The sequence below is a fragment of the Plectropomus leopardus genome, chromosome 21, assembly GCF_026936395.1.
Source record: "Plectropomus leopardus strain MGB_pleo_1.0 chromosome 21, ASM2693639v1, whole genome shotgun sequence".
Classification (NCBI taxonomy): Eukaryota; Metazoa; Chordata; class Actinopteri; order Perciformes; family Serranidae; genus Plectropomus; species Plectropomus leopardus.
Window position 1 is genome coordinate 8131836 of NC_142196.1, and position 16644 is coordinate 8148479.

The 16644-nt window shown below is 41.1% G+C and overlaps 1 protein-coding gene across 4 annotated transcripts in view; it reads right to left on the minus strand.

Annotated features, from left to right (window-relative positions):
* Positions 1-1320: 1320 nt before the first annotated feature.
* LOC121960500 (uncharacterized) overlaps positions 1321-16644 on the minus strand; it is an 88536-nt gene continuing 73212 nt past the window's right edge. For all 4 annotated transcript variants that reach the window (XM_042510225.2, XM_042510227.2, XM_042510226.2 and 1 more), the window contains 5 exons: positions 16337-16426; positions 9853-9991; positions 9394-9527; positions 7612-7820; positions 1321-5079 (listed from right to left, as the gene is read on the minus strand). In XM_042510225.2, coding sequence (XP_042366159.1) covers positions 3936-5079; positions 7612-7820; positions 9394-9527; positions 9853-9991; positions 16337-16426 — 1716 coding nt within the window. In that variant the 3' untranslated portion in view covers positions 1321-3935. The remainder of the gene's footprint in view (positions 5080-7611; positions 7821-9393; positions 9528-9852; positions 9992-16336; positions 16427-16644) is intronic.

The following is a 16644-nucleotide window of genomic DNA, read 5'->3' on the forward strand; positions in this document are numbered from 1 at the left end:
GGGATGAAGTGCAGGTGGAGGAAAAAGGGCAGGTGAGGGGAATAAGCTGATGAGGCAGCAGTAACAGGCAGGGAGCTGATTGGCTGAGAGGAACTGAGGAACAGGAAGGACTGACGAGGCTGATGCAGGACAGGTGTGCAAATGGTAAACAAGGGAGAGGCAGCACAGAGGAGGAGAAAACAGTGAAATGATACACAAAAACCAAGAAAACTCAATCTTTTCAAAAAAATAATGTGATAAAGTGAAAAGAAATACAGACTTACTAATAAAAGCAACTTAAATGAATCTTATACAATACACCAGTCCCCCCAAAAGTCTGGAAATCAGGACTGTGACAAGAACTTCTCCAATCAAACTATACCTGTATTTAATTGTTGCTGTACCCAGATCTCCAAAAAATAGAAAAGAAAAAAATGTTTATATAGTTTTGTGAACAGCCAATCACCGCTGTTCACCACAACTAAATGCCTCCATTTACATAATGGGTATCAAGTGCTCCATTGGTATCAGTTCACTTTAAGAGTACTGGTATTATAATTTTTTTAGTGATTACCAGCCCTATTACCAGTGGTGGAGGACTCAAGTCACATGACTTAATTCAGATCTAAGTCATTAATTTGACATCTTAAGACTTGCATGACTAACATAGATAAAAGACTTGAATTGACTTTGACTTTGTATGACAGGTAGATGACTCAAACGGAAAAATTAAATATTTGCATTTTTCTTGAAATATGGAACCTCGTTATGTTTTTGAAGCATAATCAGGTGATTTCTAGTACAATGCGACAAACCTGGTTACCTACAGGACACGGTAGACAAATAATGGCCAATGCGCGAGGCAGCTGTTATAGAGAGGGCTAGTCTATATAATTAAGTTTGTATTTAGATTTATGTTGTTAATGATGCTAGTAAGAAGAAAGGTATGCAACGTCAGCAGCTCAAAAATCAGTGACATGACTACCACAACATCCAACTTCATCCCTTACTACAAAATGCACAAAGAAAGATCAGTGTATGTGTCTTTGTAGCCAATTTATTAGCTTTCTGGCCGGTTAAATATTAGCTAGAAAGCTTACGTTTGACCAGATCACCAGATTTCATAACTTGTCTTGTCTTTCTTGATTAATAGCAGTGACTTGACTTGTCTTGTTTGATTTTTACTACAGTAACTTGGCACTTGCTTGAGATTTGAGGGTTAAAACTTTGAGACTTACTTCGTACCTCTGCCTTTTGCTGGCCCACCAAGCATGCTGTATTTTGTTGCCTTGTTCATTATTTCATTATTTATAAGATGAAAGAACAACACTTCACACAGAGTTTCCATATAAAGAAAAGTCTTTTAATAGATAAGTCCCCTTTGCAAAAACACGTAGAAACATTGGAAGACACTGCATATGTACACTGTGTTCGCTACCTTGCAGCTACCTCCTCCATGAGACAAGTACAATTATCAAAAAGATCGCAAGAAAAAAAAGCCATATTTATTTACCTTAGTCAAACAGAAAAGCCTTCAAAACTGTAGTTTTTTTTAAATTATACACTTTTGCCTTTTACAATAAATACCAATCATCAAACATTTATTGAAATGAACACACAAAGAGAAAAAGACAAATTCAAAACAGTGACACCATGTACACTTGTGCGTGTCGACTCAAAAACTCGTCTGGGTAGGCTGAACTTCGACTGATCTACTCCCAGTAGTGCAATTCAGAAACTACAACAGTAGCTTCACAGAACTGAGACTCTGACATTGAATCAATTTGGTGCTTTCAATTCATTTGTGCAAAAATATTGATTGTGAAGACGACTGATGTTTTCGGACTCCAAAGACAACATGAAAAGTGTATATTCATTTCAAAGGAAATGTGTCACATCTGCAGTGAGACGGGCTGCATCGAGTTGAAATGCTAATCCAAAACTGTACAACATTAGCTTTGACATAAAATCACATAAATCATTTTTATGTTTGACAGATGTTGCATGACTGAAAATGATAAAAAAAAATATTGTGTGCACTGAAAGAGGAATCAACATCGAACCTTTTAACAGACCGCCTTCCTTTCCTTCAATTCAAACACTTCTACCTTTTCCAAACAAACCTTCAACTGATAATTAATGTCCTATCATTCAACAGACCATCTTTCTTAGGTCCATGTTCATCTTAGGTCCTTCGATTTAAAGGGCAATTCTAGTGTGATCTTTTATCTCTTCTACAAGGAGGTCAAGGAGCACATGCTTGAGTCACATTTTTTTCATCCAACTTCCTGTGCCCCCTCATGTACTTATGCCTTTATGTTTCTAGTTTCATAATTAGATGTAGTGAATATACTTAAAGCTTTGGCCAACAGTTTTACATGTTTTGGTCCATTAACTACAAATGACATGATTTTTCCAGAGGACTCTGAATATGCAAGGATAAAACATTTTAAAGAACTATTCTTCGTGATGTATTCAAGGACGCTCCAGCAAGACGACTGCATTGTGTAATATGCTGTAAGTGTTGTAAGCAGGGGTGGGCATGAGTACTCGATCATTGTTTGGAAGTCAGTATTCACTCACCAGCGCCCACCTACGTGTGAACACCACTTTTTTTTATTGTTTATATATATGCAATATATAAATGGGAAAAGTCTTATTTTAAGGTAGAGCTGCGTATCGTGCATCGGCACCTCCTTGCCCCGCTGTCGCTCTCTTTCTTTTATGAGATGACTGCTGCGGTAGCGTGCTCTTGTTCAGGGGCGTGGCTCGTGATTCGTTGGATGGGGGTTTTGGCGGGAGTTCCACCACCGCGGTTCAGTTATGTTTTAGTTGTATTTTGAATTTGTTAAATGGCTTGGCGTTAGATGTTAGCCACTGCTACTGTGTTAGTTTGTGACTACTGGGCAGAAGTTAAACTGACCAAGGGGAGAGTGGCTCTGGAGGCAGTCCTTTAGCACTGCGTCCAACCTATGTAATGTTTACTGAGGCGATAGAAAGGTGGCTAACTTTTCTCATTCATGTTAAGTTTCAATTTATGGTTTAAGAGGACAATTAAGGCCTCGTTGTTCAATAAATGAATTTCAATTTGCACTTGTATTGTCGGCCAATCACATTCCTATTCTATCGTTTGTTTCTTTGCGAGCTCTCGATGGTGATTTAATGCAAGAATTTTAGTAGAAGTTACTTAAAATGCCCATCCCTAGTTGTGAGAAAGATAATATGAATTTGGTTATGCATTGAAAAACTGCTTTCCAAAACATTTTTTACAACTGATTAAGATTCAGCTCTTTGTGAGTTAAATTTAAAATGCATAGACACCAGTAGATTTCATTCATACATCACTTGAGGGAGTTAAGTAATATGTATTTATAGTTAAAGCACTAAAACATGCAAAACTACCATCAAGGCAGATGATCTGTAAAGTTATCACTGACTTTTAAGTGTGCTCTCATAATCAGCCATCTCTTTTGATAAGCCCAGCAGTGGGTGTAACTCATCTCCTGTTTACAAAGTTTAAAAAACAAAAAAGTCTCTTTTTACAGCAAAATCTTTGTTCTCCCACAAAAAGCCAGGTGTACACAACACATAAAACAAAATGAAATGGTGTTTTTCTAGACATCATTTGTCTCGTTGTCACTAAATCCAAAAGTGCTAGGAACCAACTACAAAATGTATTCCTTAAAAACAAACAAAAAAAAAAAATCATCTATTCATAAACTGGATTCAAAGTATTTACTTTTGATTGTCACGACACTAACGCTAGAACCTGAGCCTTGTTTGTGACCTCTTCGTCAAACGCAAGAAGTCAGTGTTGACATCCTGGGAATCCTTTTGTAATGCTGGTGCATGTAGCGTGATGCAAAGCACACTGACTGTTTAAGTGTGTGTGTGTGTGTGTGTGTGTGTGTGTGTGTGTGTGTAATTATCTGCTGATGTGTTTGCACCGATCACTCTTATGGCATATAAATGTAGGGACTGGACTTGTGGTGCCCTGTGCTCATCACACAGGGCATAACGTTCCTTGGACCAACCATCATGGACTGGCTTATGTCGTGAGCGCTCTCAGACCACGGTGGGGAGTCCATGGGCTCCTGCTTGATCGAATGGACCAGCCCATGACCTTTGAACTCGTAAGTGCCATGCTTGTTGTAGTCCGGGTGCATGTAGGCCTTGTGAGGGTCCTGTGGGTAGACGTGTGAGTCCATGAGGTTGACTGATTGGTTGCTGCATAGAGAGTCTGAGTGAGAGAGTCTCTGAGGACTAAACTGGCTGTTGTCGTTGTTATTGGCCAAGTCTTTGTCACATTTTAACAGACGTCCGGTCGTGTTCCCGCTGTTGACTGCATAGTTCTGATAGTTGCCGTTGTTGTATGGCGGGCTGATTCCTGCTTTCCCTCGCTGACATGGCGAGTACTGCGGGTCGTAATAATCTGCCTCTGATTTGAGATGGAGGCTTGAGCTCTGGTCGTATACCCCGTTAGCATAGCGCCGCTCGATGGCCTCTGGGTCACGGCAAACCCAGGGTCGCCCGTAGGCATCGCAGCCGTTCTCAGAGTCCGAGTCGTGCTCTACCTTAATTGGTGGCATCTCGGGCATCAGGTGGCCGTCGTAGCACTCTCCATATCCGTTCTCGTTCTTCACCAGGTCCACACAGTACGCATCAGGGTCTGTGGGGATCTGGACATTCCCGTAGAGCTTAGAGACAAACACCTCGCCGCCTCTGCCACTGTGGCAGCCTGGGGAAAGGCGGTACGGCTTCCCGTACTGGCCGGCCTTGTTCATGCGGTTGGAGGTGACGTAGCCGACACCTTGGCCCGCTCTCAGGGGGCCTGAGTTCGGCCGCAGAGGCCAGCTGCCGCCCAGGCCTGGACTCACTCCTTTATGGGAAGCCATGGTGGACTTGCAGTAGTTGAGGGGCTCCTCCTGGTTGTAGTAACCCTCAGGGCGATATTTGAGGTTGTCTTTGGAGAGCGGGGTCCAGGGAGTGTGATGACCCCGTTGGTTGGCGCCAGGAGTGGGACAGGAGAGGAGGAGAGGGTCTGCGATGTCACCCATTCCCCCACTGAAGGAGTGCCTCCGGAGATGTTCCCCTCGCTCACTGTCAGGGAGGAGAGAGGGATGAGAATGAGATCACTTGTCACAAAACAAGAAGACAAATAAATCACTGTATGATATACAAAGTTTCTGTAATCCTTGAGGACATTCAAAAAGAGGTGGTCTCTTGAAATATCATTGGTCTGCCTCGATATCCACATGGGAATGTCTACAAACAATCTTTTTGTCTATTGATTGATGAATGACTCAAAGCTCAAATATCTCGCTTTGGTTCACTTTAGTTCATGAGAGAATCATCCCAAAAGTGACTCATCTTTTCCAAGATTCATCTCATCTGAAAATTGAGAACAGAGTCAACAACCATAACCCAAAGATCAGTGATGGCCCGCACTCAGTGCACTACATCTCCTTTTACACTCAAAGTTTTCAGTGATTAAGACCTCAAAACACATTACATTTATAATCATACAGTACATACTGTATGTAAGAGTGACACCAGGAAGGGCTCAGGGTTATTAAACATGGAACTAGAGTGTACTTTACATACTTACACATTTAAAACAATATGAACCGAGTCAAATTTCAGCAACTGGGTTGAGCTGAATTCAGTGACTTTCTCTTGCTTGTGTTTAATTTACTTAATTATTAATGAGAAAACCATCACAGGTGTCAGCTACTGTTAGCGTGTCATGCTGTCTGAAGATTATTTTAGAAGAAGATGGATGTTGCAGACCCATATTTTTTGGCAGTATGACTGAACCCCTTGCTGGGGTCATCAAGATTAGCTTATGTGATTTATTCATAAATCCATTCTCATCAACAACCATTTCAAACACCTGGTTATTACTGCAATTGTAAGTACTTATACCCCCAAATGACTGTGTGCATATCAATTATGCACCTTGTGTTAAGTTAGATTTGTGAAGAAAACGCTGTTTTTCTCACACGCCTAAACAGGGAACAAAGAATCCAAAAACAGAGAAAATTCTTAATGGATTAGAGTAAACATCGTCGGCATTTAACAACAGCCAAAATATATAACAAAACAACCGTTTATACACTCTCACACAACTATGCTTATTATATATATATCTCAGTATAATGCTTGTCTCCTTTATCCAGTCGTATGCTCAGTACTTCTCAAACACATGCGCTTTCACTACAATCTCGGTATTTAAAACACTTTGGCTGTAACAGTCTGACACAGGGACGAGTAGAGAGCACAGGCAATTAAACTCTCCTTGTTTCCATTCCACTTAAATCCCACCTCCTAGCTCATTCATTGGCCCTGAGTTCTGCTGTCACTCACCCACACCTGTCGCTTCCAAATTTTGTCTGTTTTTGGATTCTTCGTTCACCTTGGAGGCATGCGAGAAAAAAGATCTCTTCACAAATTCAAGGGTGAGCAACTGACAAACAAATTATCATTTTTGGGGTGAAGTATTCCTTAAAAACACGCTATTTTCCTTTTCACCGCTCTGTTGTCAACTGGATTATTAAACACTGTAATGACATGATAATGACAGCATCTAAGTTTTTGGAGTAGGGCTCACATTGAACACATTGTCCATTCAACAACATTACACATGTAGATATACACTTTTTGACCCCAATGCATCAAATTCTTATTACCTAAGCTGTAGTACTTTTCCTCGTGCCATGTATTTACGCGTATGTGTTCTCATACTGAAGACTTAACCCTTACAGCTTCATGGCCTCCCAAACAGCCAACATGCTGTCCGCTTAGAAGTAATTGGTATATTTTAAAATAAATGTGGATGATGGTGTGAGGGAGTGAACAGCAGAGGGGGTGGTAGGGCTCTGCTCCCTCACTACAGCTCAACGCTTGGCTTCGCAGCCTCCCAAAGTTGTTAATGATGCATGAAGCACAGAGGGTTTTATCCAAGCTGAGGCATGTATTTGCAACTAATTGGCCACAGGTAAGGCGTCCAGCTCTAGTTTGGTTTGGTGTCAGAGTCTGCTGGGTGAGGACAGGGCTTATGTTTATGTTGGTAACTGGGTCCCAGGGTGAATGCTTGGGTGTTCATGAAGCTGTTGCTGGGTAATAAGCTGCCATCTCGAGAAAATAAACTCAAAAATGAATAAATAATTCAAGAGGGTTGATGCAGATGTAGTTTTTCATCAGTCTAACACAGTTTTGAATATGTTTTTGGTTACCGTTGCCTCGCAGATCTTAGTCAAGGCCATCACTTAGTATGTATTTACATTATTATGAGGGCATCTCTGTGCTGACCGCTGACAGTGCGCATCATAAGTAAACTGATGATGTAGCGGCCGTGGCCTTTCAAGGTTTTAAATTTTGACCTTTAATTCTAGGCCCCCCATCAGACAAATCAGTATAATCTCTAGAGGATATAACAAGCTGCCAAAATGCATCAAACCTCAAGTTTGGACCAATGTTGACATCAAGTTTGTGTTAAAAAGCTTGACCTTTAATTACAGTATAGCACCCCAATTAAATTTTAAAGGATTTACACTTGGACACCGTGTGAATATACATCATCCTTCCAACTTTAAAGTTGCAAGCATGTTGCTCCTGTGTGAGGTCTCTTACCCATGCTCCAGTGCAGAGATAATCCCTCCACCTCCTCCTTTGTTCTTTCCCCGCATTAACATGTTCTTCATTTTCATCTCAGTGATGGAGGGCAGCAGGAGGGGGACACCTATGCAGAACAGAGCCAGCTGGGGAGGCAGCGGAGCCCCGGAAGCTGACTTCTTTTTCTGACCATGGAGGAACTTCAGCCGGCCCTGAAACTGAATAGTCTGGAAAAGAGAAGAGAAAGAATTTTAAAGTTAAAACATATCCAACACTAGATCTAATGCTCTTCGAAAAAACTTACAGTGCATGCTATTTTTCTGTGGATGTCCACTCAGATTAACATAGAACACAAAAAGCAGCATTTTTTCCCTGTCCCTTAAAAATTAAAATCACCTTGTCTTCTACTGAACGATACACGTCCTGGTTACCACATTGCACTTTTTAGACCATATTAAACCTTCACTTCTTTCAAAAACATGGGAACAAGGCGATGAGCACCAAAAGACTAAATGACCAAAAAACTGTCAAGAAATTAGTGAAAAATACAAGAAAGTTACCTGAATAAGTAAAACAAACAAACAAATAAAAAAATAATGAGGAAAAAACAAACAAGACTTTAAAAAAGCGCTTAAAATGTATAATAATTCTGTAACAAATATGCCACAAAATGTCATTAAAAAATGTCATATAAACATCATAGTATAAAAAACTGGAAAAATTCCACAAAAATCTCATTGTATAGTATGTTGTCAAATATGGAAAAAAAACGAATAAGTCATCAAGTATGTCGTAAAAACATCGTAGTACAGTATGTTGTCAAGAATGGAAAATCTCAAAGTATTTTGTCCTCTAAACTGTCATAAACACATCATAGTAGACGCTCTTTGAGGCTGTATGGATGTCCAGCAGTGCTTTTAGCTAAATGCTAATGACACCATGCTAACATACCTACTATGACAATGCTAGCACGATGATTGGCAGGTAATTTGGTAATTGGAGGTAGTTTGCCAGGTGCATTGTCTTAGTGTAGCCTGTTAGCATGTTTGCTAATTAGTGCTAAAGAAAAGTACAGTTGATGGGAAATGTAGTAGTTGCTTGGTTTGGACCAGGCGGTGGCTAGCCCTTATGTAAATAAAGCTAATTTACTTTGATTCTATTTACGGGGAAGATGATTTTCTGGCTGTTTATTGCTAGCACAATGAGTACTCTGCATAACATTACAATTATTTTGTCGTTACTGCAATTACGTTGACTGGTCAGGAAAGCGTCTCACCAGCATTTGCTCACTGCTTGGCCACAAGTGCTTCCAGTATAAAACTGCCATCTAGAATTTCTGTTGTGCAGCCAACCTCGATGCAACCAGAGCGGACTTGGTGACAGTGAACTCCAATGACCCTGATGAAATGGTCCAAACCCAAACTCTTATTGCTCTGTCATCAGGGCCTCTAGCTTTTCCACTGCTGTTCTCCAAACCACTCCAGTCACAGCCATGAGGGATGAACCAGCTCCTATTCTGCTGCTGCTACGTCCAGGCAACCAATTACCTCATAATGCCTCTCAATACAACTATAAATAACTGTACATATTATAATTAAAAATGATGTGTTGCTCTACCAAAAGGGGTCGTAACATTTTTTTTTTTATAGGCCTGGGCCTTCTCCCAGAGAGTGGGCAATAATTACGCCATGCTTAATTTCTTTGCATATTCTGCACTTTTCTGTTTTGTGTTATCTTTAATGCACTGAAAACTGAAGTTAATTGTTCAGTTGAGCTGGCAGTTTAGTTCAGATCGCTCACCAAGAATCCAGAGGTGCTGTCCAAGAGGCATCGGATTCTGGCAATGAAACATCTGTTGAGAAAGCAGGAGAGCTCAGGAGGAATTCCTCCCGCCTCCGGAGAATGGAACAGGCTGCTCACTACAAAGTCCTCACCTGAAACGTAATAGAGGAAGATGGAAGAATTTAATTTGAACTGCAATTTGTGTGCCAGGCGTGCACAAAGTGCTCCTCGGTCAGGACAAAGGGGAAAAGAACACAAAGAGCATACAATAAAATATAAAAAAAATGCATCTCCTCTTACATTTATCTATGGATATCTGGCAGCATGTCAGTCAATATACTGATGGCATACTCTAGATGTGCCTCAGAATTAACCAGCAGAACTTCAAAAGCAAATTAAGTCACATAATGAACACTTTAGCCAAACAGTTTTCCCAGGATAACTTAAACCCTCAAACCCTCCAAGTAAGCTACCCACCAGTCCCTGCAGGTAGCTGGTTGTCCTGGTGTGCCGATGTCGCCTGTGGAGGACACATGGCCCAGTGCAGCTGGCGTCTGAACTCCTGGCGGTCGTCTATGTGAATGTAGTCAAACACATTCTGGTGCATCACGTCAGTCTGTGGGGAAAATTGAGTGGAGTTTAATACATGTATCAAGGGAATTTGAACATTTATATAGTCATGACACTCAGGCACAAACGTTTCTTAGATTTAGACTCTTTTTTTTCAATAATGTCATCTCTGGAGAGCCTAAGAGCCCTGACACACCAAGCTGACGGTTGGTCACTGTCAGGCTGTTGGTGAGGCCTAGTTTTTTGCGGTGTGTGCTACACTACTGCTCCTCGTCAGCATTTTTGTTTTGCTGATTCAGCATGTTGAATCAGCATCTAACGCCTGGAAGACACTGCATGTGTGACCAACGCGTGACGGTTACCTCGCCAAATTGCAGCATGTTGCACGCTTGCAGTGCTCACACTGCTGTCATGAGTACTGTATTTCTACATTTATAAGCACACGTTCCACTCATTTACAAAGCTGTGCAAGCTCCTGCATTTTCAACGACATGGTCTTGCAAATGTTTCACAGGAAAATGCCGTCTGTCAACAACTGATGGGATTCTGTCAACAAAGACGCTCTCAGAGGACTTGTACTTTAAAACGGAAGCACAGTAATTTGAGTGAAACAAATAAAGTTGTATTTCCTCACCTCTGCGACAGATAAATTCATTTTAACTGTAATAACAGGTGGTATGGAGACAATCTAATTATCAAAACACCATTTTCACTGTCTATTTCTGCAGACAACTGCACGACACACCGTTTCTCTAGATGTGCCGCGGCTGACATGCAGCCGAGACACGCCAGTGCTGTTCACACAGGCATTGGAGCCTGTCATTAAATGAAATTACTCTGATTGGCAGTACAGCTCAGCGCACAAGAAGAGAAAGGGATGAAAACAAATCAAACAAACAGTCAAAGTCAAGAGAGAGTAACACTGAAACAAATATTAGGTAAGGTAAGCTCTTTAACAGAAACGGTTTGTAATTCTATGCGTTATTGTTTGCTCGCGCACGGTAAATATAATTTGCTCTTCCGACACTGGGTTGCGTTGTTAAGGTGCTTACTGACTAACAAAAGTCTTGAATTCGTCCTGTCTGACTGGTGGTTTCTCCTTTTTGAATGATAAATACAGAGTACCGCCGCCTGCTGGTAGGAGGAGTAATTTCTTCTCACCCAGGAGCAGAACATAAATGCTAGTTGGCTGCAGTCTTTGCGGTATAGTCAACTTTTTGGCCGAGACCCAGGGGGACATGAGGCGATGCAACAGTTGGCTTGGTCGCCACTCAGTCTTTGATGTCAGTCTGGTGTGTCTGGGCCTTTAAGAAACATGACATTGCGTGTTCACAGCACCGTCCGCAGACTGACTTTGTATTTGCTGCCATCCGTGCAGCTGGTAGCTGCAGTTTGGAGGGGGAGATTCCTGTTGCTGCTCTGATACACTCAGTCTGCCTCAGGATTCCCAGGAAGCATGCTAACTTCCCACATCACACACACAAGGACCATACTGTACTCACAATGTCATAGACACATACATGCACACTTGTGGAGATATATGTGTGCGCACACACTCATGCAGGAGCCTTTACTCAGTACAGTAACAGTCTAAGGGCAGCTGTAAGGCCAGTGAGGGCAGCTGTGTTTGTCAAACATCGCGTGACACCGGCTCCTGAACAGCAGTCCAGCCCAGCTTGCCCTCCCCATCCACACACACTCACACACACAGACACACACAAAGTGAGTCGGGTTCCAGCCCACTCTCGTCATGCCTCTCTCTCTTTTCCAGCAATAGCTTTGCTTTCTGTCATTCCATGACAGATTCCTCACTAAAATGTTCAACCTTCTCCTCTTCCCTCCCTCCCTCCTCCCTGCGCTCTCTCCATAATTTCCACACTGGTGGCACGCGAGGGTTTTTGATCGCCTGCCTCTGAAAACACAATCTGTTCCCACCGTCTTCGGCGGGCGCTTCGTCCTGTGGTTTGGTTCCCTACCGGCAGTCAGGCAGACAGACGGATCGAGTGACTATTGTTTATGTTTCTCGTAAAAAACGCAGAGAGGAAAAGAAGAGGGGAAAAAAATGGAGAATAAGTGATATTTTCGCTGACCTTCAAACGCTAACTGCCCCAGTAACAAATGGGATCAAAGGCCAGTGGAGGTTTTCTGCTCTTCTCTGGGGCTTTCTTGTGGTGCTACTTAGTGAAGCCTTCTCTTTTCTTTTTTCTCCTGTGGTATATTAGGGATAAGTGTCCTTCTGACTACAATTGTGGGCTCACAATTATGTGACATGTTGTCAAGGCCTTAGACGCAAAGTATGTGACTTAAAAACAACCATTAGCTCCTTTGTGAAAACTGAACATGTGGGAAAGGCCAAAAGAGTATTTTAGTGACAGTCTCTGAATATAAAATAATGAGTCAGAAAGATTTGTTATATATTTCTGTACTACAAGTACAGACTGTTTACTGCTAACAACACATTCATTTTGAGGTTTCTCATATAGTGTATATTCAAAGTCAGCTATATTTTATCCTTAGTTCTTACTAGTTGATTTGAATTTGAGGTGTGGATAATTTGAGATTTTCACACAAAATGCTTTGCATGCTGGGATGCTTTGGCTTCTTCTGTTGAGCATGTAAAGTACTTTTTTGCATTTGTAGAACTGAAAAAATTTAGACTTGTTCCGATACCAGCATCAGAAATTCCTCTAAAGCGCCAATCTGATACCTTGTTATTTATTTAAAAGTCGTTTCACACACGTATAAAATGGCAGTTTTCCCAGAGATTAACTCTTCTTTGCTGCATTAAAACAGTAGCCCACAACCTGCGCTGTGCAGCCACTGGAAACTACTTTTTAGAGCAGCGAAAAACAATTGATTTTGTGGTAAACAGTTTAACGTTGGGATTAGCAAAATGTCAGCATTATTGGAAGTGTCTGAAAGTGGAAAGTTCCATCAGTAGAAAGGCAATGTGTAAAGTACAGGCTTTGGTTTTAGGGTTAACGGTATACAGCTGTTAATTTTCTATTTTAACATATTTGTAGCAGATTCATACTCGGTATTGGTCGGTACACAAGTTTAGGTATTTGAATCTGGATTTGGAATCTAAAAACGGTATGTGAACAAAGCTAAAATGTGATGTTGAATGATATGGTATTATGTATACAACATTTCTTATTAACATAACGTACTTTGTTCTGCATACTAAAAGGACACATTGTGTTTATAGTGGCATTCCCCTAATTTTATTTTTATCTGGACCCTCATCCAACACGCCAAATACCTACAACATGGACGACATTCCCATCAGTCTAAGCTGCACTTTATATTTGATGTAAATGAGCAAATATTAGCATGCTTACACGCTAAGCTATGATGGTAAATATGATAAACATGATACCTGTTTGTCTTTACCATGTTAGCTTTGCCGAAGAGAACCCCAGTAATGAATCCTGTGTCTGGTTAGAAGCCTTAAATAAGGCCTGTGGCTAATACTAGCTAAAGACGGTTTCACATTTTGTACCCCTCAGTAAATACCCCACTTGCAAACTTTGAAGCTTTTACATGTCTTAAAAAAGGCGGTTGCTAACAAGTGGCTAAATGACACTACAGAACGTCATCAAGCCGTGCCAAACACAACTTGACTCCCACATATTGGATTGATATTGGATTATCTTTCTGAACAAAACGTGGAAGTATCATAAGCATTTGTTTACTGCAGAGCTTATTTTCTGCAATGATCCAAAATCAAATAGAAAAATCCCATAGGCTTTTCGAAGAGAGAACCAGAGCGACACTTACTTCCAAAGCATCATCCCCAGCGCACTTTATCGGGAACATTTTAGCATGCTGACATTAGCATTTTGCTCAGAGCCTGTGTGCACCCTCTCTTAGTGATTAGCATTGCTGGAAATACTAACACTTATATGAAGAATATTCAACAGTTTTCTTTCTTTTTTGCATACACACATTTTATGCACCGTAAAGTTTTCATTTCCTTTGTCTGTGTTCCCTGTTCCTGTGCCACCCTGCACACACACACACACACACACACACACACACACACACACACACACTCAGTGGCAGGATCTTTCAGACTGCTTCAGTTTTCATGTCGATTTCATGGCGCTGGGTTACTGCCCTCATCTGCTTGTAAGCCAAGTGGGCGCACTGTAGCAGAAGAATTTCTACCCCAAAGTGTCAGTGTGCTCTGTGTGTGTGTGTGTATGTGTGTGTGTGTGTGTCTGTGCAGACATGAGGGCAAAGGAGGGATTTTAACAGTGAAAAGCACTTTATTCATGGTTTTGAAGGAGAGAGATGATTTCAGCATCGCAGGACAGGCATGCCCGTGTTGATATCATCCATAATTAATGACTGGCTGGGTATAACCGCCGGAGAGGAAGCAAGCTAAACCGTTGGTGACTTATCAGTGCCCGCACACACACAGTCACAGACACATACACACACACAGACATCCACAGAGTGTATGTCGGGGTGAAACAGAGGTCTTCACCTTCCTGTGGCCCCTTAGCTGTGACTTAGTGGGTTCACTCTGCCCTCTAGATAGAGTTATCAGGCAGACTGAAAGAGAGACTTTTATGCCGGCTCATTAGCCGCAGGATAAAAAAGGGAAAAAAGTAGAAAGGGCTGGATGAAAGAGAGCAGATCGGCTGAGGGTGAAAAGGGGGAATGGTGAACTTGTTGAATAATGGAAAAGACGCGTGACACTTGTTGAGGGGAAACTTTGAGAAGGGTTATGCTAGCGGTTACCAGCGTGGATTTATTAGCTTATCAACAGGTGTTGCAAACCTCCATTATGATAAAAATAGTGACTTTTGTTTGATTACAAATTTGTTCTATTATTGATCCAAGCTATTAAAGAAATATTTCAACATTTTGGTTGATTGGCTTTTTTGCTTATTTGCTAAGACCATTTTCACATCTGTACAGTAAACAGGTTGTTTGTACATATACCTACCAAGTAATGCACCACAATGAGTATATAACCCATGTAATCATGAGCCAGTAATTTGGATATAACCCAAATAATCAGGAAGGCTGCAATCACATGACCAAAGAGCTGATGAGAGTAAAGAGGGAAGTCATATAAAGTCCCCATAAGGAGGCCGGTTGTGTTTGGGACTGTGTGAAAGCAAGTCAACTTTGGGTTATCTGTTACCATGCTTCTTTTCCTAAACCTAACTTACATAACTTTATGTTAAATATGGAACCTTTCATGGGGCATTAATTTGTTTGATACCATATGGAGAAAAATCTAAATATGAAGCTGGCATGAGCAGCTGGTTTGCTTAAGACTGGAAACAAGGGGGGACATCACCAGAGATAACAAAATGCAGCTACCAGCAGCTGTAAAGCTCAATAATTAACATATTATGTCTCAAAAATTGAACTTTTTTTTTGCACTGTGAATTAAGGCATCAACCAACAATGTTGTACGAAACGTCATGTCAAGATGTCAGGACAATGGCAGACCTGTTGCAAACTTATTGCTGCTGGTATGAATAATTTTAATATTCGAAGGTAAGTGTTACATATTGTTTTTGTTGTTTATTTGTTTAACAACTGGTGTGTAAAGGCCTTTAGTCTGTAACCTCATATTCATGTTTTATTTCCAAAGGGATGTTACCAACAGCAGTAGACCAAAATGCCTCTGGAGTCAACTGGAGAGACCTACAACCAATCATGGTAGCAAAACGTGATGTAGCACTTAGCGACTAATAAATGTAAACAGACTACAGCATGCAGAGATGAGCTGAGAGCATCAATATATGTTGCTGTTTTTGCCATCATCAGTACTTAAATAGTTAAATAGCACTTCAACAGAAAGTTCCACATCAGTTCCAATCTTTGTTTTCTAAAACGACTTAATGGCACTCCCTTTTATAAAGTTCGCATTTTCTGTAGCATCCTCAGCACTGGGATGCATGAGCCAAAAATTATGCCATTGCATATTTTACTTAAAGCTCAAGGTTGTCAGTCTTTGTCGCTCCATATTAGATAAACAGTTGTGATTGGCCCAGAGCAGGCCAGATTGGATAGAAATTTGTTAAAACACAAGAGGGACAAGAACATCTGCCAGAGTAAATAAAACACAAGCTCAAACATTTGTGTCGTTCTCAGACTGTGTGTCTGTTATCAGGGCCCTACATTCCTAAAATAGGTTAGGAGACCACTGGACAACTAACAATAAATAAAAAAACAAACAAAAAAAAAACATGATAAGTTGGGCTAGTAATGTGACCAGCTGAGCACGCCTTCTTCTTTCGAGAAATGTTGCTTTTTGTGACTTGGAAGATGACACTGCCCATTAATTACTGCTGTAGTGAAGTATTATATACAGTTGATCATTGCTTAAAGTATCCTGCATCTAAAATATGCTAATTCAGCTCACCTGATGAAATCCCAGATAGTCCACTATGGTTGAAGAGGCATAAAAGACCATCCCATCACTGCTCACCACCAGGGCAAAGCCTGTAAGAGACTACACACACACACACACACACACACACACGCACAAACACAGAGAGAGAGAGACAGGAATAAGCGGTGACTCAGCGCATCTCATGCAGCAAATAAACTCAAGTGCAACAAATACATAATTGACAAACACAAAAAACTGTATTTAATGGGTGCCATTTTTGCAAAGCTAACTTTAGATGTCAAGATTGCAGTGCGGCACAGTTGAACACTTTTATTTAC